Source organism: Balaenoptera ricei, chromosome 6, assembly GCF_028023285.1.
Source record: "Balaenoptera ricei isolate mBalRic1 chromosome 6, mBalRic1.hap2, whole genome shotgun sequence".
Lineage (NCBI taxonomy): Eukaryota > Metazoa > Chordata > Mammalia > Artiodactyla > Balaenopteridae > Balaenoptera > Balaenoptera ricei.
The window spans coordinates 103963480-103975533 of record NC_082644.1 but is presented as its reverse complement, the minus strand read 5'-3'; the positions used below and the strand labels follow the sequence as shown (position 1 = coordinate 103975533).

The 12054-nt window shown below is 47.8% G+C and overlaps 1 protein-coding gene across 7 annotated transcripts in view; it reads left to right on the top strand.

The window, feature by feature from the left end:
* TNC (tenascin C) overlaps positions 1 to 4396 on the top strand; it is a 91938-nt gene extending 87542 nt beyond the window's left edge. For all 7 annotated transcript variants that reach the window (XM_059925462.1, XM_059925460.1, XM_059925461.1 and 4 more), the window contains 2 exons: positions 917 to 1080; positions 3676 to 4396. In XM_059925462.1, the coding sequence (XP_059781445.1) occupies positions 917 to 1080; positions 3676 to 3786 (275 nt within the window). In that variant the 3' untranslated portion in view covers positions 3787 to 4396. The remainder of the gene's footprint in view (positions 1 to 916; positions 1081 to 3675) is intronic.
* Positions 4397 to 12054: the final 7658 nt, after the last annotated feature.

Below are 12054 nucleotides of genomic sequence, written 5' to 3'. Positions count from 1 at the left end.
TAAATGCTCCTAAAATTCAATATATTCAATTACAAACTAGATTCCCATATAGCACTATATATACATGGACTTTTTGTCTAAGAATCAGGGAAAACGGGTCCCATAAACACTTTGAAAAATAACTGTACGATATACAAGCTATTCGGTGACACCTAAAACCCGAAAGGTTTGATTATAAGTATGGCTCTGTAGGCTGAGACTCAAGATAGACTGTCTCAGGATAGCTCTGGAAAACCAGCATGGCAGAGTGGAAGACTAAACTCATGCTAGAACTTGATAAATATTAGATGGGTGAGTGAATAAGTGAGTGAATGTGAGTTAATGAATAAATAGACAATAAATAAATAAATACCTGAAAAAAATTGTTTTAAAGTATGGCTCTCAATACTTGCATTTGAGGGGAAAGCACACCATTATTAAATACAAATTTTCCACCTGACTCTCTGATTTCCTTTACGTAAAGTGAATGCAAAAACAATCATAAAAATAGCAACAATCATGACCGTTTGCACACCATACTACCTGTTTAGTGTACACCTTCATATCCATTGCTCCAAAAGCCCTCTGAGGTGGATCAAATCAACGTGTAGTTCCATTCTACAGATGGGAAAACTGAGGTTCAGCAAGAGGCTTGACCTGTTTCAGGGTCACAGCTAAGAGTGAAAGAGATGGGACTGGAGCTGGACCCTCCAAAGCCACCTGTAGCCCTCCTTCTACCACTTTATGCTGCTTCTATCAGAAACGAGGCTCGGGAATGACACCCATGTCCTATCCAGGCCCACGCTGGATCCTAATTCGGGGTCCAGTGTTCAAGGCGGGCCCACCCCAGGGCCCTTCAGTCATCACCCTGGCGCTGCCCTTCACAGCCCACAAGGAGCTCCAGCTGGGCTCTCAGTCTGTGCTTTCTCTCTCCCAGGTGACTCCATGGCCTACCACAACGGCAGATCCTTCTCCACCTTTGACAAGGACACAGACTCGGCCATCACCAACTGTGCCCTGTCCTACAAGGGGGCTTTCTGGTACAAGAACTGCCACCGCGTCAACCTGATGGGGAGATACGGGGACAGGAGCCACAGCCAGGTGAGCAGACTGCGAGGCCCCGGGCGGGGCTGAGGCCAGGAGGCAGGGAGGACCTCAGGTCTAAGACAACAGGGTTCTTCACAGCAGGGAGAAATCTCCATGGCACCGCAGGCCAGGAAAGACCACAGAGACAGCATGTCTTAACCCACAAAGATCCCAAGGAGAACCACTGGTCAGGGAGACACCACACATAGCAAGCTTTCCTCACATTAAGTCTTTGTCTGAACCCCAGAAGGAAACAGGTGAAAGTGGAGGCCGTCTAGGTGAACCAGGGGTGATGCAGGCCCAGGGTGCTGCCTCCCCACCCTGGCCTAGAGGCACCTCCAGCACCCCAAGAACATCTCAGAGCAAAGACCACAGACTTTAAGTCCCTTCCTTTTCTGATTCCTAAGATCGAGGTCCAGAAAAAGGTGACTTCCCTGAGGTCACAGAGCAAAGCTGGAGGCAGAGCCAAATCTTCCAGCCCTCCAAATTTCCCTGCACCACACAGGATGCTGTGACACAATTTCTGCAATCATAGAAACGGATTTTTTAGATTCCCCGTGGAAATAAGTGAGCAAAACCAAATTCAACCACTATCTCACACTGAGTCCTGCCCGAACTAGCAGGTACCTGGAAAGTGGGCAAAGTCTAGCGGGCCCAGCTACTTAACCACGATGGTTCTTCTCAGCGGCCATCCCTGCTCCAGGGAGGAAGGATGGGTATTCACCCAGACCGATCACCCTGGGCTGGGCCTCGGCCAGTCTTACCCAGTCTGCACCCTGGGATCCCTTTGTAAAAAGGCAAAGGTACAAATCACACCAAACAGCCCCAGGAATTCTGATGGGTGGTCCCGGGTGGGATGCAGCATCTCGTCATCTTGCTTATTTACACTTTTGTTGTTGGGTTTTTTTTGTTTTTTGTTTTTACCTGCTGCTCTCTGCTATTAATGATTTTGATACATGTGTTTATGTTGATTTAACTACCAGCAAATGATTGTCGTGACCTTAAATGTAGACCTTACCTTGACATAATTTCTGACATTTTTCAAAGCATTCTCGCCTTGTCTCCCATGTGCATCACTTTTACTCTGCACGGGGACCAGGACATGACTTTTCATGCCTACTTTACAGAGGAGGGAATACTTGAAGGACACCTCTGGACACCCGTCCTGTGTTTTCTCCATCTTATCATGTGGCCTCAATAACACATCCACTCTGAGAGCTACTGTATTGCCTTTATCTCCTTGTTCCCTAACACCAGTGTAACACAGAGTCCTTTGGGAGGGGGAGAAAAAGCTACATGCCAAAAGGAAACTTCTTTTTCCATCCAGTTTTGGAAGAAGGAGATGACATAAAAGGCCACAGAACAATTATGGGAGTTCAGTCCCAGCTCTGGCTCTGTGTGGCCTCTGTGAAGTCACTTTCCCTCTCTGCCTTCAGTCTCCACCACAGTACAAGGAGGGCTTGCTTCCAGCTCTGAACCTCTATCAGAGGGGAGAATGAGGGCAGAGGAAGGCAGCACAAGGACCAAGCTGAGTAATTACAAACACATTTGCCCATAAAATGAGTCAGCTCTTCTCAAATCCCATGCCCCTGTCAGATACAGAGACTGTCCAATATCAATGTCAAAAAATTAGAATCAAACAAAACATCTATATTTTCCCTCATTTCACCAGCCATTATCTTCTCTGTGGACATGTTCCCTCCCAGCCCTATGAAGCTTAAAGAGAAGAAGTGTCAGTGTGCAGGGTGGAGGCCTTATAGGAGAACTCTCTGAAGCTGACCCCCCACCCCCAGTAAAACAAGGGGTCTGTGGGATTCCATGGGCAGATTCTACCATCTGTAGACTTTGCTAAAGAGTCAGACCTGGAACTAGGAGGCCCGGAAGCAAATACAGTCTTTTCTTGAGGAAAATCTTTGGCCAAAATTCCGAGAATATCTCTCCCTTCTTGAGACTGGGGAAGAATATTTACTGAGCACCTATGATGTTTCCAGCACTGTGGCAGCTCCTTTACCGGCTCATTTAATCTTCACAGCATCCTTCCAAGGTTAGCATTATTGGGCCTTAAGAAAAAAATAATGAAACTGAGGCCCAGAATGTTTTGATAACTTGTTCATTTATCTCTCAAGTAAGAGCACTAAGATTTAACCTTATATGTCAGGTTGCAAAACTTGTGTCCATGTATGCTCTTTGTGCCGTGCCATAGGAACCCCTATTAAAACACTCCATAGGAATCCTGTGAAGTATAGACACCCCTGCATATAGCTACTCAATTCTGTAAGCTCCAATCATGATCCAAATTCCTGCAGCACCTAATCCTAATGATGGCAAGTTTCATCAGCCACCACTTTATTTCAAGATGGCAGATCAAAGCTCAGTGCAAACTCAGGTGACTTCTGCCTAAAGTAAAAAAACTGACTGATTCAGCCAGCCCCTTTGAAAGTTTTCACTACACAGATCAATAAACAGATCGGCAAGAGACAGCTGTGAACTACCAAACGGTCAAGTTGAAACGGAACTCATCTTGTTCCGTCAACTCAACAGCAGTGGTCGGTGAACACCCTGCCTGATGGAAACCAATCTGAAGGTCTTGTCTTTTTCTCTTTTTCACAGGGTGTTAACTGGTTCCACTGGAAGGGCCACGAGTATTCAATCCAGTTTGCTGAGATGAAGCTGAGACCCAGCAACTTCCGAAACCTTGAAGGCAGGCGCAAACGGGCATAAATTCTGGGGACAACTGGGGGAGAGAAGAGTAGGGCCCAGAGAACGAAAATAATATTACCAAAGCATCAATGTGAGCAGTCTGACCATTAAGCCACACCTGGGCACCTGGCAGGAGCTAAAGTTGACCACGGATCACCCAGGCCGGCGGCAGCAGCGCTGGCCTCACCCACTCTGCAATGACTTCCTTCACACCAAAGACCACAGTGTCCAACAGGTTTCCATTTCATTGTTTGATTCAGCAAAAGTCTTCCAGTGACAGCATGACAATGATTTTCCTTCTCTTGGGTGGCTCTGGGAATGAGAGCGGGGTAGGCTGTACAGTGGTAGTTTGTTTTAGAACCAGCTGTATTTTACACAAAGCTGTATAATTAATTATCATTATTTTTGTTAGCAGTGATTCAATGTGTGTCTTGAAGCCGTCCCTTTTTTTACATTTCAGAAAAGCAATACTGTTTCGATTTTTAAGGATATGATTAATATTATTAATATAATAATGATGATGATGATGTAAACTAAGGATTTTTAAAGAGCTCTTCCTTTCCAAAACACATCTGGACAGTACCTGATTGTATTATTTTTTTTGTTTAATAAAAGCACAAGTACTTTTAAATTTGGCCATTGGTTTTCCTTTCATTGTCGAGCCTGAATTCCACCAAAGCCACCAAATTCCACCAATATGTTTGAGCAAAGGAGGGATGTTGGAAGGGAGAGGAAAGGAGGGATGATGGCCAAGCAGGAGGGGAAGAAGGAAAGGGAGACTACAGGCTGGGAGAGAGGAAAACATTTTTGAACAAAGCTGAATAAGTTTGGGAAAAGCTTATAACTTAAGATACAGCTTCCTGCTCAACACTTCCAAGACTAACAGTTAATCGTTTTAAAAGACACTTTTATACCCATTTTCTAATGCAGTCTCCTAAAAGTTCTATGACATAGATGAGGTGACAATTGTTATCGTGCAAGGGTTAAGGTCCCCAGAGGCAGACTGCCTTTGTTCAAGCCTTGGCTCCACCATTCCTTAGCTCCCTAACCTCTCTGTGCCTCAGTTTTCTCATCAGAAAAGTGGGGATACACGGACTTCTTAATTTCATAGCATTTTTGTGGAAAATAAATAGTATCATCCCCATGAGGCCCTTCGCATGGTGCCTGGCAGATATCAAGCGCTCATAAGCATGGGCTATCGCTACTATCACTTGATATATGGTGGACTCGGGGGCGTCATAGGATGGAATGACTTGCCCGTGGCTATTTACCCAGTTAATAATAGAACTAGGATTTAAACTCAGGCCTTCTGGCCCCAGTGTTCTTTCTCTCCCCCAAGCCTCTGGTGAAAATCTCTCCTTCCCTGAGCGTACGTGTGCCGCGGTGCAGAATGAGGGGTGTGGGAAGCTACCTGAATCCTTCATCAGGCTCCTACAACCCCGAAATCTTAGAGAGAAAGTCTGTTAGGAATGTCTCCTTCTCCCCTGCTCAACGTCCCCCAAAAGGAAGAAAGCCTGGGTCACCCAGTCTGGTCCGCCTACATCTAGCGATGGAGGGAACTCACTGCCCAGAAAAGCAGACCGGTTTGTACTCAGAGAATGTGAGTCAGGGCCGCACATTATACATTTGTCTTTTAAAACAAGGATGGTGGTGGGCGTTGCAATTCTCAGTTCATTCTCTTGGGGATTTTCAACAAATCGACTTATTTAATGAAAATGTTTGGGCTGATAGGCCTCACTCAAATGGAATGTGATGGCTCCGAAACGAGGATCAGAGGAATTTATGGCTCCAGCCAGATCCTTTGCTGCTGAGTTCATCTTGCTTTAATAAATGCTGTCATGTTATATACACAATTTGCTGTTCCAGATCATAAGACTTGTTGCCTACAATCCAGCCATAGCAACACTGGCCTTGCTGTGCAAACGCAAACAAACTGGCTCCTTGTAACAACCAAGCCTTAAGCGAGGGGCTTAACCCCCTACTGGCTGCTGACTTGGGAGCCCCCGAGCCCCAACTTAACCCCTCCCGAGAGAGAGAGATGTAACTAAGCTGGTAAGGTATTCCCCAGAAGCCACACAAGAATCGAAGTCTCTTGGTGAAGACGCCGCATCAAACAAGAGTCCTTAATCATGGCCTTCAGAAGATCGCAGACGCCTCCACATGGAGACTGGGTAGGCAGAAGGCCCGAGGCCATGGCATTCAAAACCACCACAGTGGGTTTCAGACTGTCTACACTCCACAAGTTCTGGTCAGAAGTGTGGGCTCGGTATTCCTCAAACACATCTTTCAGTGGCTGGCTCTGTGGCTTTGTTCAAGCACCCTCCTCCATCTTGAAAGGTCTTGTGAAATTCTACTCCCCCTCAAAGTCCAAGCCCACTTCCACCTCCATGAGGCACTCTGTAGCTCTCCACTGAAAGTGCGTTTCCAGGGTGTTTGGTCCCCCCTTTGCCCCTCCCCTATCCGCTCTGCTCCCCTCTCCGTGCTCTGTATCCTTAAGACCACCCTTTATGAATTAGACCAATGGACTCCCACGCCCCCAGGCTTCCAGCGGGCAGCGCAGGGACGTGGAAGGGAAGAGACTGATGGAGACGGAGCGGGGGTGAGTCGGGGAGCTCCTTTTCCAGCTCCACCTCTACAGCATCATGGCGGGCGGGCCATCATGGTGGGAGAGTTTCCCTCAGAGGAGTTACGGTGCCTGTCAATTGACTGTCTCCACACAACTGCTCCCCCCCACCACTTGCCCCTTCAGGCCAGGGGTGGTCTCTGCACATCAGCTGCTACTAGACCCGGGGAACCGCGCTGGCCTTTGTGGTTCTCCTCCAGCCTGCCCACCCCTTTGGAAACAGGCCCTCTAGTTAAACTTTTCTCAGGGACCCTGACGGGCGTGCCCATTCTCGGGGATACCCAGGCACTAGGTACCACTGTCACAGTTGCCTGCTGGCCTTATCCCATCATTTCCGCTCATGCCTCTCTCCCTGTAGTGCACGCCGGTCGTTTATTGGCTTCTCTGCATCCCAGCTCCTTTCTGGTTTTGGAGAATTTCCCATTGGGTGAGGGCCCTTCCTCCCACCATGGAAGCCACAAGGGAAAATACTCTTTCCTCTTCCCCATGGTAGCCGGGCTTGGGCACACAACTTGAGCTTGGCCCGCTGGATACCTGCGGAGGGACTTCTAAACTTCAGCAAGGAAGGCAGACCAAAGAGCCTCTGAGGCTGCTTCCCCACACCCACCATCACAGCATCTACCCACACAGCCCCGTCCTTTGGGACTACAATCCATCCCACCTGCTCCCTTTCTCGGCTTGCCCCTCCCAAGCCTTTCTCCTTCCCACCGCACCTCGCCAACTCCAGAGTATCCAGGGGGCTCCCTGTGGGCTGTGCCGAGCGGCTCTCTTCTCCCAATATTCTCATTCCCCTTTTCATTTGAAAGTCAGTACTGAGTAACCCCCATGTGCCCAGCACTAAGTGAACAAACCTGCCCTCATGCAGCCTCCGCGCCAGGGAGAGGATGGCAGTGTGAGTTATACATTCACAGCAGACAAGCGGGTGTATAACTGCAGACTGAAGGCATGCTTTGGAAGCAAATACGAGACGCTAGGAGAACATCTAATGAGGATCTGACCAGGATAGCTTCCCTGAGGAACAACACATGAATTGGGATCTAAATGGTCGATAGGAGTTAACCAGTGAGCGAGGCAGGGGAGGCAGAGGGCAGAACATTTTTAGAGGCCCTGAGGCTGCCAGCCTGCTCAGAAAGAAAGTCAGAGGCTCAGGAGAAAGAGAGGCTGCAGCGGCAACAGGAACCCTATTCTGCAGGTTCTTGTGGTCCAGAATGAGGATTTTAATCTTTCTCCTAAATGCAATGGGAAGCAACTAAGGAATTTTGAGCAGAGAAGTATTATGCTCATGTCTGTTTTTTTTTTTTTTTTAATCTTTTTGAGAATGAAATAATGCCATTTGCAGCAACATGGATGGACTTAGAGGTTATCATACTAAGTGAAGTAAACCAGACAGAGAAAGACAAATGTCATATGATATCGCTTATATGTGGAATCTAAACTAAATAAATAAATAAATAAAGAGACAAATGAACTTATTTTCAAAACAGAAAGAGACTCACAGACATAGAAAACAAACTTATGGTTACAAAAGTGGAAAGGGGAGGATGGAGGGAGGGATAAATTAGGAGGTTGGGATTATCATATACATTCTACTATATATAAAATAGGTAACCAACAAGGACCTACTGTATAGCACAGGGAACTCTACTCAATATTTTATAATAACCTATAAGGTAAAAGAAACTGAAAAAGAATATAAATGTAAATGGATGAATACAGGAATGAATCGCTGTGCTGTCCACCTGAAACTAACACAATATTGTAACTCAACTCTACTTCAATTAAAAACAAAAACACCTTTTTGTTGCAATTTGTCTTTGGGCCGGGAGGTACAGATGGGAAAGAGCCGTAAGGAGGTCACTGCAGGAGTCCAGTTGAAAGGTGACAAAGTTTACATCTGTGGTCCTGGAGATGCAGCATATAGCTCTGAGAGACGTTTAGAAGGTAAAACCCATAGGGCTTGAGGTCTCAGAGAGCTTCTCCATGTTTACACCCCATTTTTGAGCTGCTCTCAATTCCTACAGGAGATTTTCCCTGTCGTCTCAATTAAGCCAGACTAATTAGGGATGTGGGGAGCTGAAGTCAAGGCTGCATTAGCCTCCGGAACAGGGGGGCTACAGGGTGCCGAGGAGCACTAAGGCATTGCTCTTCAGAATTTGGGTAGGGCTACAGGGTGCCGAGGAGCACTAAGGCATTGCTCTTCAGAATTTGGGTAGGGTGAGCAGGAGAATCGGGGTGGGGGGGGGGCCTGGAGGTTACTGTGGCGATGCCAGGGGAAGCCGTGGCTGGACACCAAGGGTGAAGGCGGTGCAGGGCCTGGCCTTGCAGGCTTTGCATCCTCTGAGCGCAGCTGAGAGCTGGAGATATTTAGGCCAGGAGACACCAGCGTTGCCCTTGAGAAAGCTCACTCCTGCACTAGAAAGGCATCTGCCTGTGCACCTGTGTCCTCCGGCCCGTGGGGTGCTGTACTCCTCACACATGCGTCTTGCCAGGATTTGGGCTGGTGTGGTATCTTAGTGGCCAGCACAGGGCTCACTCCCTCGTCCTCCTCCCTCCCCAGAGAGCCCTGCAAAAGAATTTAGAGCTTGGAAGGGAAGCAGGGAAAAGCTGTCCTCTTGAGAATCGCTCCAACCCCACCAAGACTGGAAAATAGATTTCAAGACGTTTCAGAAAGAAAACACACACACACAGTCAAAAGTTTGCAGTTACAGGCAAAAAAGTTGCGTATCAGAGCGATGAGATGACTTCCCCAAGTTCACCGGCCCTGAAGTGCCAGAGCTGGGACAAAAACCTAGGTCGGCTGACCCCTCGGGCTGCAGCGCCTTGAGGAGCAGCCATCCATCCGCAGATCTATTCCTGTATCCACTTTTCTGTTCAGCACACACGGAACACCTGCCATTTGCTGGTTCCCTCACAACACTCACAGTCTGCAAAGCTGATGTGATCATACCAGCTTCTTTAAGTAATTGTGTTTGTAGTCAGAGCCAAGCTCGAATTCCAAGTTTTCCAATTACTGAATGATCTGGGTCTAGTCACTTAATTTTTCCGAGCATCCCTAAAAATGAGAATGAAGAGGACCTATGCTGATGAGAATCTGTGATGATTTAAAAGAGAATATGGGCAGCGCCTGGCCTTGAGAAAATGCCAGCGCAGATCTGTCTTTGACGTTGAAAGACCTTTGTCCAAAGCCGAGCATCTGGGAGAAATACTGAAGTCAACCAGCAGATGGCAGCCTACCCCAGCTTTAGGAGAGCACATCCTTGCGGATGTGTTGACGGAACGAGGGGCTCCCAGGCTCACAGACGCTTTCAGGAAAACACCTTCTCTACTGTCACTCTAATCCCTCTTTCGAGGAGGGGCTGACACCCAGCCCAGAGCAGCAGGGCATGGCAAGCACCTCTTCTGCTCTTTCCTCCCCCTCTGCTACACAAAGCCTCCTGTCAACAGCCACAAACCCTCTTGCTTATCACCTCTTACAAATGTACGCTGTGTGGGGAGGGGAGAGGAGCACAGGGTGGGGACAGGGAAGGAGGGTTTCTGGCCCACGTATCCAGTCCCCACTCAGATTCTGCAAGGACCCCTGGCGAGGACCCCCCTTGCTCCACTGTATTGATGTCCCATCACCAATTCACTTTCACCTGTTAACCCCGATTGCTGCTTGTGAAGGCCAAGCTCACACATTTTCTCCTGTCCTATGGCTGTTCCTTTGGCTTGCCCCTGGCCCCGCAGCAACAAGACCTCTGTCCTCCTTCCCAATTGCTTCTCTCTGCAGACAGAGTGAGGCACGTCTAGAATTGGGGGCTAGCTCCTATTGCCGTTGGTCGCTGTCGTTTTACTTTCCCTTCACCTCTAAAGCCTGGTTTAGATGCCGATCCCTCCAGATTATCCTGAGCAGCTTGGACAGCATTGAAAATGAAGCCAAGGACCCTCTGTCCCCCCAGAGCCATCCTCCTGAAATGCTGAATTGTGTCATCTCATTCCGCTGCTTAAAGGCCTCCAAAGCTCACCTTCCGGATTAGAGCAAAGCCAAGGTGTCACAGTGGCCTTTGACGCCCTGAGTGATCTGTGCCCTGGTGCTTCCCTGACCTCAACCCCTCTCTCATGATGCGCTAACACACTGGCCTCCTGCCGTTCTCCAAACCCAGCAAGCACTCTCCCACTGCAGACCCTTGGCCTGGGGCACTCTGCCACGCCAACCTCCCCCCCATGCATGGCTCACTTGTTCATGTTCTTCAGGTGTCCTCCCAGTGTCACCTTCTCAATGAGCCTTTCCCTCACCTCCTACATAAACACACACTTGCATACTCACATGTGCAAAAATACATGCACACATGCCCTCCCATCCCCAGTACTCTTCTTTATTTTTTTCCATAGCACATAACTTCACCGGACAGACATACTACTGGTTTACTTAATTGCGTGTATGTTTTCCAGAAATCAAGCTCCGTGACAACAGGGACTTTAAATGCGTTTCCCCTCTGCTGTATCCCCACACCTAGAATGGAGCCTGTTCTGTTTTTCTCAATCATTACGTGTTTACAGAATACATGATCAGACCTGGGAGGAGAGGTCTATTAGCCTCACCTTATTTTTCTATTCAATTCACTGAGTATTGACTTTGTTCCCAGATCATCATTGTAAGTGGAAACAAACAAACTCAGAAAAGAAGTGACTTCTCCAAAGTGGCCATGCAGTCAATATGGATTCACACTCAGTTCCCGTTCACCCACCTCATTGCCTCAACAGGTCAAAAGCTAATGGTGGGATTTAAAGAAACAGGAAAGCAATTGCTCTATCAAGAGCCCCAGACAGCAGCCTCTCCTAGGGAGGGACAGGCTATGGGCTGAGATTGTCTCACAGCCAAGGAGGGAGAAATCCAATAGGACATTTAGAGGAAAAAAACACCATAAGTATCAGTCATTTCAAAGACAGAGGATAATACGTGGCCAGTGAAAATTACTTCTGCAGGGACTTTCCACACATGTGGGCTCTTGGAGAGCATCCTCCAGTTTTGGACAGAGGTCCTACCACCCCACCCCACAGAGAACCTTCATTTCTCAAGGACTGATGGGAAGTAAGCAAAAGCAGCTGACTGCGCAAGCCTTTTATTTGCAAGCGTTAACTTTGAAAGGTTACTAAAATAATAGAGAAAAAGAAAGAGAGAAAGGGAATTTTCCAGGTATGGTAGGAACATCACTAAACTGGATTCACCTAGTTGTGGGTTCAAAAGCTTCTCCAAAAAGTGCCTCTGTTTTCCGGTGCAAAATGAGGCCTGGATTATCCCCAGAGGCATTTAGCTTCTCCGTGTATATATTTCTCCACAATCAAGGTCTTCTAAGCAATTAGCAAAAGACAGAGTAGACCAGGCCCCAGGTGTGCAAATGAAATCTGGGAGAGAGGGACATAGTAGACCCAGCTCAGTAGGGGCAGAAGACCACACTCCACCGGGGCACCTTTCAGGTGAGCATCAGAGTCAGGTATGAAAAGGCATCTACCTCCACCCAAAAGCCCAGTTCAGGGTAGCAAAGAGCTTCCAACTCAGTGCAACACAGGGTTAGCTTCAGAGTGGGCTACAAATTCCATGAGGGCATGGACTGTTCTGCTGTGTTCACATCCACAGGACATGGAGCTTGAACACAGTAGCTGCACAATTAATGTTTATTTATTAA